At 44.6% G+C, this 15,677-nt stretch overlaps 1 protein-coding gene across 1 annotated transcript; it reads left to right on the forward strand.

The window, feature by feature from the left end:
- The first annotated feature begins 3,784 nt into the window (after window positions 1-3,784).
- ACTR5 (actin related protein 5) lies at window positions 3,785-14,773 on the forward strand. The gene is made up of 9 exons (XM_068419730.1): window positions 3,785-4,168; window positions 5,083-5,312; window positions 6,178-6,347; window positions 7,183-7,400; window positions 7,735-7,917; window positions 10,426-10,548; window positions 11,097-11,236; window positions 12,145-12,277; window positions 13,719-14,773. Exons 1-9 carry the CDS (start codon window positions 3,785-3,787, stop codon window positions 13,974-13,976), a joined length of 1,839 nt encoding a protein of 612 aa, XP_068275831.1. The 3' UTR covers window positions 13,977-14,773.
- The last annotated feature ends 904 nt before the right edge of the window (window positions 14,774-15,677 follow it).

Genomic DNA, 15,677 nt, shown 5'->3' on the forward strand with positions numbered 1-15,677 from the left:
AAAATCCCATTCAAAGCATGAAGAGATTCCGCGGTTACTCTGTCGAGGCAAAAAGCTGACACCCAAGTGTAAATATGTAGCACAGCTACCCTTTACCTTTGCAAAAGAGATATTTTATTCTGCTTTTCAGACACCAGCAGTAAGCCATGCCTATGCTCATCAGGGTCGCTTGTACAATTGTCACAACTTCTTATAACTTGCACTTCTTATTTACCCAGTATGTGCTCGGTTACCCACTAGAGTGCAGCTGGGTGTGTGGAGGGAAGATACTTCACCTCTGAAGCAAGCAGAGGCTGTTAAGAGCATCGTCTGTGTGCTAAGTCTGCAAAATGGGAGCTGGAACTAAAAAATTCAGCGTGCACACACATGCAGGACAGGAAAGGAGGGAGTCATCCAAGCCTCTGCTGTGGTGAGTACCTCCTGCTCCTCTGCTCTCTGTGGGTATTGTCTCATTGTCGCTATCCCTATGGGATCTATTAGGACTGGCTACCACATTAGTAAGTAAAAACAGAGGGCACCAAATAGAAGTGAAAGCTTACCAAAGTAAAATTGTGTTCTTCTTTTCCTTCTTACAGCTGTTCTGCAAAGGCAGAATCACTGCTTTTGAATGGAGGATTGATTCCTCAGCTGGGATTGCTCATGCTCCAGCATTAGAGCAAACTAGCAAGGCTTTATCCTCACGAGTACATCAGCAAGCCTATTATTAGCCTAAACCAAAGCTTGTTATCAGTTACTGACATGTTAGAAATAAGAATCATTGTTGGATTGGAAAGAGGAGCAAAATACACAAATAAATGAAAATGCATGCGGTGCTCCATTCAAAAATTTTCTGTCAGCCTCAGCACTGATAAAAGAATCCCTTAACAACTCCCCTGGTAACACCCCCCACCCCCCCAAAAAAAAGTGTAAGAGAACTATAATGCCAGAGTTTGAAAGTGTACAAAATTAGAGGGTTAGGTTTGCTTTCAGGGGATTTTTTTACAGAAATTTACAAAAATTATTTGTCCTTTGCCTTTCTTAAATTAAATTACCTCTGAGAAAACGGGAGAGGGTAAGGAAGAACAGGGGGCAGCAGTTTGTCTTCTTGTAAGCATTTTTAACAGAAAAGCATAATAATTTGAGTATGATTTTCCATATGCCACCAACAGTACTAAAAAACCCTTTAGTTTCCTTCCGTGACAAGTGGCATAGACCTAAAAATAGCCAGCGGAGTGCTTTAAAGATGAAGCTAATAGATAAAGCCTTTATGCAGGAGCATTTTATCTGATCAGCTGCAGAACTTACCTTCGTTAAGTAGAAGCTGTAGCCAGATAATCATGATGATCAACAGCATTACAAATGGCAAACTAAACCAGAAGAAAAGAAGAGGAAAGGTCAGCTCATACACCAAAGGAACCAGAGGATCTATCATTGCTTGCTTCAGGTTACACTACGTTCAGAACAGCTTGCCTGCTCCGCTTTACTACCTGCCTTTTAATAACTCTAATTGCATCACTGCATTAATCACAAGACGACCTCTGATGTACTCAGGACGGTTAGCAAAAGGGACAGCCCCGTGCTATGCAGTGAGGGAGTAATAAGGATTAAATACGGGTTAACAACAACTGACAAAACATCTGGTTTGATTGTCCTTCCTTTGGCTGCTATTTAAAGGATAAATACAAGTTAGGAAGCTTTCAAGGCTTATGTTAAAGTCAGATATAGTTAAAGTCAGATATAGGGGAGATAACCAAGCCAAGGCTGCTTTTGAGAAATCAATAAAACGTAATCAACCCTGTGGAGATGTGTAGAGGATGATTCGCTAAAAATTACCTCTCCCAGGCTCTCTTATTTGGCATGGAGCACAAATATGTCCTATATTAACATGGACTCTATTTTTAGCCTACTCTCTATGTTTCCATCTATTAGTTAATCCATTAGGAAAACAAACTTTTGTATTTTAATTGTCTTTCTATCTCCCTTCTCTCCAAGAAAGGCAAACTAGAATGTTTCATAGGAATGCGTCTATAAATGTGTTGCTTAATAGTAAGGGAGTTCAGTAGTGCTCAAAGTAGGAACAGATCTGTGACTTCGGTAGCTTGATATTCATCGCACTGTGTGTTTCTCCTTCAATAAAATAAAACAAAACCATTCTCTATCACTTACCCCACAGGGGGCTGTTTGGCTAAATTAATTGTTTGTGTAGCTCTCAGTAAACCTTAGAAGAGAGCAGCTATGTAAGTGCACATTACGAATTATGGCATGCATTTAACATGCTTGCTTGTGTGCCTCTGTTTTTATGTAGTAACAGCCCCTTGAAATGAGCCTTTTAATCCCAAGATCTAAATGAACTTTGCAAATTCGTATTAATTCACATTAGTAACACCCCTGCATGATAAAAGAAAGCTATTATCCCTACTTAGTACACTGAGTAAACAAGTGAGAAAAGCCATTAATGACCTGAGCTTCAAGGATGCTAAATATTTGCAGTCCCCTTTTCACAGAGAGCGGGTTGCAGGTTGGTGGCATTTCTGCAAATCAGGCGTAGTGGTTTGTCTACACATGCAGTGACGAGAGTGACAGAAAAGAGCAGAATCCAGAAGTTGTGATCTCTTCACTTTTAATGGTAAAGTGTTTCTCTTGGTCACATCATTAGGACCTCTTGGGATCCACCCTGGCTCTTCCCCCAGCCGAGACAGAGGCTAGGTTTGGCAAGCAGCCTGTCCTTCCCTCTGCCGCATGGCAGGACAGTCCCACCCCATGTGTCATCAGCTGGTGCAGGGTATGGATCAGGCAGATGCCTGTGGAAAAGGCAAGGATGTCTCAGCTGTGGCTGGCAGCCTTTTCTCGGTGGGGAGATCACAGAACCACAGACTGGTTGGGGTTGGAAGGGACCCTGCAGATCATCCAGTCCAACCCCCTGCCAAAGCAGGGTCACCCAGAGCACATTGCACGGGGTTGTGTCCAGGTGGGTTTGAATATCTCCAGAGGAGACTCCCCACCCTCCCTGGGCAGCCTGTGCCAGGGCTCTGGCACCCTCACAGCAAAGAAGTTTTTCCTCATATTAAAATGGAACTTCCCATGTTTCAGTTTGTGCCCGTTGCCCCTTGTCCTGTCACTGGGCACCACTAAGAGTCTGACCCCATCCCCTTGACACCCACCCCTGAGGTATTTGCAAGCATTGATAAGATCCCCCCTCAGTCTGCTCTTCTCCAGCTGAACAGACCCAGCTCCCTCAGCCTCTCCTCGTAAGAGAGATGCTCCAGCCCTCTGACCATCTCCGTACCCCTCCGCTGGACTCTCTCCAGTAGTTCCTGGTCTGTCTTGAACTGTGGGCCCAGAACTGGACCCAGTTACTCCAGGTGTGGCCTCACCAGGGCAGTGTAGAGGGGGAGGAGAACCTCCCTCGACCTGCTGCCCACACTCTTCCTCATGCACCCCAGGACGCCATTGGCCTTCCTGGCCCCAAGGCCACGTTGTTGGCTCACGGAATGCGCCCGCTGAGCCCTGCTGAGGCCTGGGGGGAGCACAGGCCGTGGAGGTGACCCCGTAGGGCGGGCGGGCACAGGCCGGGGCCGCGGGTTTCCACTTCCACGCAGGTCCCGGACACTGCGGAGGTCTCAAGGTCCAAGTTTTAGCTCGCAGTGGCAGAGGGCGCGGGTGTCCCCGGGGGAGAGCGGAGCTGGGGGTGCAGGCCCCCACCCCCGCGGCTCAGGGCCGCAGGCAGCAGCCGGCGCCGCCCCTCGCCCCGGAACGAGTGCGGGTGCCCGCGTTCCCGGCCGGAGGGAGCCGGGGCGGGTACGAGATGGCGGCGGTTCCGCGGGTGTTCGCCTTCCGCGACGCGCGCTGGGCCCCCGACCCGGTGCTGGAGCCCAGCGCGGCCGTGCGGACGCCGCAGCCGGTGCCGCTGGTGATCGACAACGGCTCCTTCCAGACGCGGGCGGGCTGGGCCTGCCCCGACCCCGCCGTCCCCGCCGAGCCCCTGCTGCGGTTCCGCTCCCTGGCGGCGCGCAGCCGCGGGGCCCGCGGCGGGGCCGGCGCCGAGACGCAGGTGGGCAACGACCTGGGGAGCCCCGAGCCGCTGCGCTGGCTGCTCCGCTCGCCCTTCGACCGCAACGTGCCCGTGCAGCTGGAGCTGCAGGAGCTGCTCCTCGACCACGTCTTCCAGCGCCTCGGCGTCGCCTCGCAGGTACCGCCGGGGGGGGGGGACACGCCGGGCCGGGGCGAGGCCCTGAAGCTGCCGGTGAAACCAGGCCCGGCCCTGTGAGGGGGTTGGGTGGAGGGAGAGGTTGGGCCTGGGTGCGCGGTGGGCATGGGGGGGTCCAGCATGGCCCTGGTTGTCCGGGGGCGTTGTGTTGTCCCTCCTGGCAGATACTCACGGCGCGGGGGGCCGGGCCCAGAGCAAGCTGCTGTGGCGAACCTGGCCCGGCTCGGTGCTCCCCAGGGTGTGTTCTGAACCCCGCTGTTCTCTTAATTTCTTCGTAGTTTTGTGATACAACGAAAGCAGGAGGATACAGCTGCAGGGTGAGAGGCTCGAACTGCAGCATCTCATCAGGCTGTGGCTAAGAGCCCGTGTCCAGGATCAGTTTTTGAGAATGACGCTGAATGTTATTAGTTTTGTATAGTGCTCTTGTTAGTGTTGCTCGTTGACTGCTTGTTTTGTATACCCCACTGAGTGGAGAGTTGCTCCTCAGACCAAGAAGCCTTTTGCCTGCAGGACAACAAACACCAGTTTGAAAGCTTTACCTAGCACTGAACTAAACTTCCAGCAGTTTTCACTCATGCTTCACCTCCTCGTTGCATAGATTTTGGTTACTTAGATTTTTAATAATTCATATATACTTTTAAAAATCCATTCTCCTCCACCCTTAGGAGTTTATTCTTTAGTTGGGTTAACATTGGAAGCCCTGCTGTAGACAAGACTACTTTTTTACCCCCTTAAGCACTAGGTATAATGTAACTTACATGATTAATAGCCTGCACATAAAGTGCTTCCTCATTGCTGTTTTGGAGGAGTTCTTGCTGATGTTCAAAAGAAGAAGCAAGGATAAGTATCCCTGGATTTTCCCTTCATACCTTTATTATTTTTCTTCTCTCTTGCAGGGTTGTGTTGATCATCCAATTGTTTTGACGGAAGCGGTGTGCAATCCTCTCTATTCGAGACAAATGATGTCAGAGCTCCTCTTCGAATGTTATCAAGTGCCCAAAGTGTCCTATGGCGTAGATAGCTTGTACAGTTTTTACCACAACAGAAGGCAGAACTGGCCCTGCAGTGGTCTGGTAATATCTTCAGGTTATCAGTGTACGCACATTTTGCCAGTCTTAGAAGGCAGGTGAGTTCTTGCTGTGGTAAGCATGGTGCAGCCTCTCTTTGTCAGTCACTGACTTTTCAGTGACGCAAATACCCATTCCTCTAGCATTCAGTATTGCACCTCCTGCAGTGTAAGCTCTTATCGGGTCTTAATTTATACTGATGACTTAAAATAAGGTCTGCAGATTTTGCTAAATTCTGTTGAATTTTCAACTGAAGAAGCAGTGCTGTCCTTGTACCTATTGGATTTTTAGTTACTGTTCATGCATAGATCTGTACTTTCAAAAGTAGAAGGGGATGTCTGCCCGAAGTAAGATCAGGCATTAAAAAACATGTTAGGTTTTAAAGCAGCTTTGAGACAAAAGAAAGTGCTCTGTGAGATTTCTGCAGTTCTTTCTTGCAGTTCTTCTGCATTATCGTATGCTGCGATGTTGCACTATTCTTTTTTTTTTTTAATCCTTCCTGCAGGAAATGGCTTTATTATATCTGGTAGATGCTTCGAATTTTTGAGGGTTACACCTGGCCAATTGTGAAATGTTACAGAGGTTAAAGGGACTACTTTTAGCTCCATTAACCATCACTTCCCTTCTTAAAATAGAACATTTCCTTGCTGTAGCCAAAATTATTTAATGTTTGGTTTTTTTTAAAGCAGAACAGAGCCTTTCAGAAAGTATCTGCAATAAACAAAGCAGTGATTATGCTTGTTGTCTGAGAAAAGCAGCGTGTTAGATTCTCTGGTAACTGAATCTTGAAATACTTATCCATGAATATTCATCTGTCTACTTGACCAGATCAGAAATTAAATAATACTGGGGAAAGTAGGAGGTCTGTTTTATGCTGAACTTCTGGATCTCTCCAGTCTCAGTTGTTTCTCTTTGCATATTCAGGTTGGATGCTAAAAACTGCAAACGTATTAATCTTGGAGGGTGTCAAGCAGCTGTATATCTCCAACGCCTCCTTCAGCTGAAATACCCAGGACATTTTGCTGCCATCACTCTCAGTCGCATGGAGGAAATACTGCATGAGCATAGCTACATTGCAGAGGACTATATAGAAGGTAAAAACAGCTGCAATTTACTGCTAGATAGTGTTCGTCCAAACTTAGTTTTGTCCTCTGTATCCCTTGTTCTCAATCTGGCTGAGATTCTGGCAGAAATACTCTACTACTATTTTGCTTTCTTTATAGCTGTCTTTCTGGTAAGCTACCTCGTGGGAAATGCTTGACAACAGTTTCGAATTTAACATTAAGACAGAAACAAAATCAAATTAAAAAAAAAAAATCTGTATTAGTTCAAATTTCTCTGTGAATAAAAATTTGGATTATTTTAGAGGAAAATAATTTTAAATTAGTTTCTTTTATTAGTTACTTTACTCTCTACTTCCAACAAAATGTTAAATTGGTTAGGATGATTTCTGCATCAGGCTGTGTTTCTTACTTGCTTTAAAGTTTCCAAAATTGCAGAGGACACTTCTCATGACTTTTTGTGAATTAAAGAAGTTTTAAAATTTCCATGGAAAATGTCTTCTTAAGTAGTGGCTGAAAAAAAGCATTTTCTTAAATTTGTCACTTATGAAAGAGCCTGCAGGAGTCCTTAGAAATGGGTGAGAACTCTACCTTGGGAAGAGAGAAGAGACATTAGTGTGCGCTTCCCACTTCTTAGTGCTTTGTGTTTCCTGCGTGCTAGAGGTCAGAGCACTAAGAACTATGTGCACTGAGTATGTGACTGGCAGGTAGTGCTCTGAGGGGGCAGCTGCCAAGAGGTGACAGAATCCTAGGCTGGGCCCTTGTTGCCTTCGTTCTTCTAAGTCTGAACTTAGCGTGGAGTGCGTACAACATACGAATCATCGTCTTCAGCCTGGCAAAACAGTTATTCTGCTTTCAAAACATTCAGAGCTGCAGAAGTGGCGGTCCCCAGAGTACTATGAGAACAACGTGCACAAGATGCAGCTGCCTTTCTCTAACAAACTGCTGGGAAGCACTCTGACATCAGAGGAAAAGCAGGAGAGGCGGCAGCAGCAATTACGTCGACTTCAAGAGCTCAATGCACGTCGTCGAGAAGAGAAGCTGCAACTTGACCAAGAGAGGCTGGACAGGTTACTGTACATACAGGTAATCGAGGCAAAGTTTTCTGTGTGATCTTTTGGGAGGAGGGCAGGCTGCCCTCAGAGCTTTATCAGAAGGTCATGTATCACTGTAAAGAAGCTACGACTGTCCTGTGTGTTTTCTGATAGGAGCTTTTTAAGGTTACTTGCAAGATAAAAGGGAGAGATTATTGATGCAGCGGATGCTTCCAGGTTCTGAACAGTACTTGTGAAATATTTTGAATGTTGCCAAAGCGTGCACATCGTAATATCTAGTAATGAAGGCAAAGTGTCTGTACACACACAGCTGACAGTTTATTACCCTGTATTGTTCATCACAGCTAACTCTGATCTGTCTGTAGGAACTTTTAGAAGATGGTCAAATGGATCAATTCCACAAAGCTTTGGTGGAGCTGAACATGGACTCTGCAGAAGAGCTTCAGTCTTACATCAACAAATTGAGCCTGTCTGTTGAACAAACGAAGCAGAAAATCTTACAGGCAGAAGTCAATATAGAAGTAGATGTTGTGGACAGCAAGCCAGAGGTAGAATGTTTTCACCAGGTTAATTCTCTTCTTAATCTCTGAGAAAATTAAGTTTCTATGCTTGAAAATGTGCCCCTTCAGACTTTTATTGATGAACTGATCTTTTCCTTTAACACGCTGCAACTCATTGTTAATTTGGTAACTGCTTCTCTCTTCTCCAGCTTTCCTATGCAGCTACAGAAAGTGAAGTTTTGATTTTATAGAGTATGCCTGAGATCAGTAACCCTTCTTGTGCTGCCTGCGCTGTGCTCTGGGACATATCTTACAGTTTGATTCCATATAGTTCTAAGCATAATCTCTAGGCTTCCTCAGAGGAGTTGAAGTAAGTTTTATGAAATCAGTAAGTTTCTTCAAAGTTTCTTGCACATTTTTGAGAAGTTGCAGAAAAAAGACAATAGCGGTAGTGGGTCAGAGAAGGTACCACTGAAGGTACCATTGCTTCCCTTTGTGCTTACTCCTGGCAGCGTATGCCAGCCAGTGTCCTTACTTAAGGTTGACTTGCTTAGAGGTTGTAAATGCAGCAGCTAACGTAACGATTTTGTTCATGCTTTAAACCAACCTCTGACTCTGCTTTTGCATTAATTTTGGTGCATTAATCCTAAGATAACCACTGTTAAATGTCTGCAGCCTTGTATTAAAGATATAGAAGAGCCTATCAAGCTTTATGTTAAAAACAGTATTTGTTTTCCTTTCTGTTCTTCCCTTTCAGGTGCAGAGAACTTTATGGTAAACAGCTAACCCTTTGCCTTCATTTTGGCTATCTTTTTTTTGGTGCAATTAAGCAGCGTGTTCTGTTTTGTTTACTTAACAATGAAAGATTAATTGCTACACTTGGTTGTTGGAGTTGTCTTGAAGATGAGAAGCTTATTTGTCTGCTTTGCCAGACTAATACAGGCCTAGCATGTAGCAGCCACTTCTGAGAGCTGGTCTAAGGCTGTTTGTGCATTTACTTAAAATTGCCTTTCAAGTCACATAAGATAGAGCTTTTTTAGATGTATCAGTCTTTGCTCAGGAAAAAGTAGAAAAAAACAGAAAATTGAAGCATAGAGGAGAGTGGTGCCAGATGCAGGGGTTCTTGTGTCTTATGGAACTTGAGATGTAGCCAAAACTAGCAGGTGAGCCAGTATCTTCTGGGTGTTATATTTTGCCTATCCTTATCAGTAAAGCTTGTGTAAGGGTCAGCGTTTGAGTGCAATTGAGGTAGATGATGGGCTTACCATTGTGGTAAATAGTCTTTTTCCCTTCTGTCAAAAGAAATCATTCTAGAACAAAATAATGTAAAGACTATCAGCTTCTTGTAATTTTGCCCAGCACTTGTTGTCTGAGTTCCAACATGTCCGTCTTGGGTCCTGCATGCCTCTTCTTTATTGGCTGTAGCCTCAGGCCTTGGAATGAATCTGCCAGCCTTTTTATTTGGTCTGTGCTTTGTGAGAGAGCACCTACAATTATCACCGAATCCATTTGTGAAGATGGCTGTGTAAAGGAGTCTGAAAGCTAATTATGTTGTCCTAGGGCCTGTGCCAACCCTTCAGCTGAGTTCTGTTTCTTTCTGTTGCTGGTTTGGGTTTTTTTTAAGACATAAAAAGAAATGGATTTAACAAAGCATGTAAGTGTTGGAGATAAGGTGACTACCATTTGTTTGCTGTAACAATAAACACTGCTTAAACTTCAGTTTGAGTAATTACTAGGGTTTTACGTGGATGTAAGCTAGATACATAAGAATGTTTAAATGATCTAGTTTTATGTCATGCTGGTATTGTTTGCTAAACATTGCAACAAATGTTTCAAGCTTAAAATAACAAAACCAAATATTTAGCAACAAAATCCCAATGGTAATATTGTAGCACAAAAATAAAGGCGCTAATTAAAGAGCTGCTCCTACTTCACACCCCTGAACTACTCTAGGATTTTGAGTGATGCTTTTCATTAGGAAGAAGTTTTGGGAGCCCCTTTATGTCTGTGTAAAATATAAGGGCTTTTGGTGTATCCTGTGTGCAAATGCTAGGCGGTTGAAACTCAAAAATTGTGTGGTGGCTTTGTAGCTAGCAAATATTTGTTTTCCAGTCCCACACAAGCAAAGCAGGGAATTCAATGGTAATTATAGAGCAGTTAGAGGTGCTGGGAGCACACCAAGTTTTAACCAATTTAAAAAACTATTTTAATAAGTTTTAATATGTTGTTGTATTTAGAACATGGCTGGCTAGGATCCTGGCAGTCAGCATGTTGACTAAGGCCTTTAATTTCTGAGCTGGCATCCAGATAAATTTATTGCAAGTGTTTGATTTTTATGCTTGGAGTGAATGTCTGTCTCCTGTTTTCTGGATTGTTCACCATTTTGATTTTTGTCTTCAGTGCTGGAGAGCAGCATATTTGTTTTCAGGGATGTTAAGAAGTTGAGATATGAGGAAATCTGTGTTGAATTTTCCAAATGTGTCACCAGAATTGAAGTCATATATGTGCCTAGCACACCTGAGCTAACCTACCTCAATGTACCTTCTCTGCTTCCAGACTCCTGATTTGGATCCATTAGGAAGTGAACAGTCACTGGAGGATGTGGAAAGTATTAACGAGTTTGAACCTTTATTTGCTGAGGAACAGCCTGAAGTTGAGAAGCCTGTTGCTGCAGTGCAGGTTTGATTTCTATATCTACGCCTTGTGCCAAAGGTTGCCGCGTCGCGGTTGTCCAGCCAGTCTGCTGACATTTCTCCCAATGCAAACATTGTTTACCAGCTATTGGAAGAGATGCTTAAACTATCTGAACAGTACACTAAGAGAGGAGAAGTCCTTGCAATCTTAGCTGGTAGTTTAGGACATGAATATACCCACTTGGCTCGCTCTGCAGGCAGCGCCTGTTCTAACAATGCCATGTTATTAGGGGAAAAGAAAAAGTCCTGCTCAAGTTTTCTTGTGTGTGATCCATAGCCCGATATCACATCCCAGTGGACACAGCTTTCAACTTGTGAGGTTGAGCGTTAAGATTGAGTGGCACCAAACAGGGTAAAGCATAGAAAAAGTCCATCTGCCTTGGCCTTTTCGAACCTTTAACAGCATGGCCCTTTCTCTGTGAGAGCATTACTGTCTGTTTTTTATACAGAACTGTTTGGAAATTTTGCTTATTCTAGAATATTACTATTCTTTAACATAATTTCTCACTATTTTTCAACCTTATCTTTTTACAGCCTGTGTTTAACGTGGCAGAGTATCACCAGCTTTTCCTTGGCACTGAAAGAATCAGGGCTCCAGAGATTGTCTTCCAGCCCTCCCTGATAGGAGAAGACCAGGCTGGTATAGCAGAAACCATGCAATACGTGCTTGAGAGGTGAGTTTACAAAGCTACTTGGCACTTAACTTCAAATAATGTATTGATAATCAGCTTTTGCAATACTGGTTACTTAACAATAATTTGAGAAAATATGTTTGAATAGTTCTTTTTGGTGGGATTGAGCATGGCAGGTTAGACATGTCTTCCTCACATGTAACTCTGCTTTTCTTAAGTCAGTGGTCTCCAAACTTTTTTGATCGATTACCCCATCAGTAAAAAATTTTTGACCACACACCTCCAATATGTACATTTATAAATTACATACAGGTACTACTGAACTAATGTATTATGTACATTTTAAAATGTACACAAAAATAGAAATTAAAAAAGGATGAGATAAAGGTGAAATAAACGCTATTTTATTTATTTATTAATGGTACAAAAAATATCTTCTTCCTGCACCCCAGTGGATTATCTTGCACACTCCCCACTTCGGAGACCCCTGGCCCAACTTGTTATAGGGGGAAACAGCACACCCTTGTAATTATCTGTCCCTTGAAACAATGAGCTGGCAATCTCTGTTTTTGTGAGACCGAAATTAGGGGTGACATTTTTAAGTTATGGTATAGGCACGCTTGCTGGACAGCTATTTCCAGACAACTTGTTAGCAAAATGTCACCCCTGAACTGTGTGGACATACGAGATTGCATTTTCTGCAATGTTACAATTCCAGCTCTACTGAGTTGTTCATTTATGGGGTACAGTGCACAGAGTGCTTTAAGGTTTTTCTTCTGCCACCCCCTGAATTTCCAGGAAACAACTGAACGCAGGTTTTCGTGCTAGGGAAGTGAAGGAAGTTTCTCAAAGTGAATCTGGAAGACAAAGTATCAGTATTCCCAATAGCTTTTCAGTTCATAGGAGAGATGTCCTTGAGAAAGACTGAAGTTGGTTCTTGTTCCTTGTAGGTATCCAAAGGAGCAACAAGCTATTCTTGTCCAGAATGTTTTTCTCACTGGTGGAAATACAATGTACCCTGGACTGAAAGCCAGAGTCCAGAAGGAACTCCTTGAAATGAGGCCATTCCGGTCGTCTTTTCAGGTACATGTATTGACATGATGGTTACGTGAACAGCCTGTTTATCTGTGTTCAAAAGTAATTCAGGTTGGGAGAGGTACAGAGCGGGTGTACTTAGAGCATGGGAATGGAAAGTGGTTTGTGACAACACACTGCAAACAGCTGTTTTGACCTGAGAAAATGAAGGTTAAGAAAAGATACCATTAGAAGATATTAGAGAGAGTGGGGTAGATGCCTTGGAAAAGGAAAATCTACTTCAGCTAAAGGACCATGAACGCACAAGCGTATTTGGCTGGAAATTTGCAGGTTGATTTCTTAGGATTGGGACAGTTACTATCTGGAACAAGGGACCTTTGTTGGGAGTAGTTGTTGGGAAAAACTGTGCTCACTTCGGAACTAAGTTACATTTTAGGTTGTTCTATGTAATGACTGGGACAGCAGCAAAAGAGATTCAGTATCTTGCAAACCTGTGATCCTTTGCAACTTTTTTAGTAGCAAGCACAGTACTAGCTGGGGAAGTCCCAGAGTTTGCCATGCATTTTGTAAGGATACTTGCAAGAGTCTCCCTCGCTGTTCTGAAACCGCCTTGTCTTCTCAAATCTACTAACATCTTGAATAGAAAATCAGGTTATAAACTGGGGAGAGAAAAAAATATCAGTGCACAATAATCTTGTGATTCCACAACCCTTGTTTTGTACAGTTATAGTATGTAGCTGTGAGCCGGGTGTGACTGACAGAAACTTAGTTACAGCGATGTACCTGGTGGTTTTAGGAAGGATATTGCTTGCTAAGTTTTGAGTGTGTAACTTGTATCGATAGGAAGAAAATGAATGTATTTTCTTCTGCTTGTAATGTCAGTGCTTGTAACTGAGTAAGAGCTTCCTTCTTTCCATTAAAATGTGGTCTGCAGTGTGGTGCCATCAGAAATCTGTCACTTCACAGATACCGCACTTGGGATTTACACGGTGTCTAGCAAGCCCATAGCTGACCCAGGAAAGCAGTTCATGCGACAGTAATAGGAATAATGCAAACAGAAGTATGAATCTACAGCAGTGGAAAGAGTACGTGTGGTCCTTTCCCACATACAGCGGTTTCTTAGCCTGCAGTATTCCTCCCTGCTACTTCAAGCAGGCAGGAAGTTTCTGGAGCACTTGGGACTTGTTTTGCAGTACCACCAACTCTTCCAGCATTGGTTTCCAGCTGTGAGGGCTGCTGGTTGTGAATGTGATACACCCGTGTGCCTTCTCAACCTGTAGAAACACAGCAGGCTTGTGGAGTATTGATCTCAAAGTGAAAACATACTTCAAACCCATTCCTAACATTACTCTTCCTCGGAGGCACTGAATAATCAGCTCGAACGTCTGAAATTCAGTGGTTTGTGTCATGTACTGCTGTAATCAGAGTAAGAAGGGCTTTTCTCTCCTGTGTTGCATTGACATTGTTGTTCTATTTTCCTTCCGTCCAGGTTCACCTTGCTTCCAGTCCTGTTCTAGATGCCTGGTATGGGGCTAGGGATTGGGCAGTGGAATACATGACCCGGGACGAAGGCTGGATAACCAGAAAAGACTATGAAGAAAAAGGGGGAGAATACCTCAAGGAACACTGTGCTTCAAATGTCTATGTTCCCATTCGCCTTCCAAAGCAGGCCCCGCGGACAGCAGAGGCACTGGCACCAAGCAGAGCGCTGGCATCCAGCACAGGCAATCCTTGTGAGCAGGCGTAGCGCCGCGGCCCCGTCACAGACCCTCAGAGGGAGAGAACGGTGCAGAGAAAAGAGTTACTGGCTTGCAGTATGAGCTGTGTGTGGAGTGTAGGCTTCAGCCCAGCCTTGCTGCCTGCTCAGAGCACGGAGCATCTCATCCAGTTGCTTGAACGAGGAGGACAAGCCACGCTGGGGCAGCAGCTGGCACGGTCGTAGCACTAGAAACACATGGTGCTGCTCATGTATCGCACGGGAGTGTGTGTCAGCGGGGAGGAACACCACAGAAGTGCATTCCAGAGGAAAATACCGTCTTGTAAACTGTCATAGACTCTGGGATTTTTGAGAGTATATGTTTTAGAGCTTTTTTTTTTAATTTAATTCAAATGTACTGGTTTCATGCTGTTTTATTGCATGACCCAGAGCTGGGCTTGTATCAAGGCAGTCAGTCCAGCAGGCGTCACCCTTGCCCGTCGCAGCCAGCCTCTGTTGGGACACGTTGGTCAGGACGCGTTGTGCTGCTGCAGGCCGGAGGGGCTGGTGCTTGCCTTCCCTCTCGCATCACGTTTCATTTCCTTCCTCCTAAAACACTGCCGAATAAGCGGTGGGATTTCAGATACTTTTCGACTTCATTTATGTCAGTAATATTGGTGTCTTGGTTGACGCTGGAGACCTGGTCACATAAAACCCTGTCCAGCTCTGAAGACAGAACCCTGCAGAAAGCTCAGTCCAGGACTGCCAAACCTTGTGCCCTCCGTAAGTGATTTTACAAGAGTGGCGCCTGAGCAGAGCAGCTCTTGACTGGTGGGATTTTTTTATCAGAAGCTGTTTTAGCAATAAAGCAAAACTTTTTGCTTTACCGCTAACTTCTGTGTTTCGGTGATTTGACCTCTTGAAAGAGTACAGCAATAAGGATGTGTTTGATTGATAGTATCTTGCTGAAAAATGCAGGTTTGCAGCCAGGCCCCTGTCCTGCTGCACAGTGTACTCTAGCTTAAATTTGACTGGGGATTCCGTTCTCACACTGAACAACTCGCTATTACTTTCCCAAAAGAATACTCAATACTAAATGCTGAACTGAAACCTAAGCAGGCTCCATCAGTTTGGCAAGAGCAGTAAACTATTAGGCTGAAAAAGGTAAGACTATGGGGAAAATATCCAGCCCATAACTGGCATAAAGAAGGTGAACAGGTGATGATTTACTGTCCCCAAGGGTCACAGAGCATCCAGAGGAAGTTGTCATCTGGCAGATTCAAAACAAAGGACATGAGGTGCTTGTTGGTGCTGAACTGAGGAGATTGTTGCCACAGGATGTGATACACAACATTTCTGGATTCAAAAAGTATTACCCAGATCCACGATTTTAAAAAGAAAAGTCTGCTATCAAACAGGGAGGTCTCCCCTGTGCGTAGGAGGTCCTGTGGTTGCACATTCCTCGGCAAGCCCCCGAGGGAAGTGGTGTTACAGACCTGCTCTCACACGGTCCCTGCAGCACCCAACCCTGGTCGCTCTCAGGTGGGATACAGGTCTTGGTGGACCTTTGGGCTGTTGGGCAGGGGGGAGGAGGAGAAGGGAGCTTGCTGCCTTCAGGTGACCTCAAGTTTGGACTGTTGATCCTATCCCTAGCTGCCCGGAGGCATACTAATTTTCAGGACCATTAAGGCAATTCTATGGGTGGTAAAGAATGTGGAAAAACATGCTGTACTGAAACAGGGCGAAGTTACA

Source organism: Nyctibius grandis, chromosome 28, assembly GCF_013368605.1.
Source record: "Nyctibius grandis isolate bNycGra1 chromosome 28, bNycGra1.pri, whole genome shotgun sequence".
Classification (NCBI taxonomy): domain Eukaryota; kingdom Metazoa; phylum Chordata; class Aves; order Nyctibiiformes; family Nyctibiidae; genus Nyctibius; species Nyctibius grandis.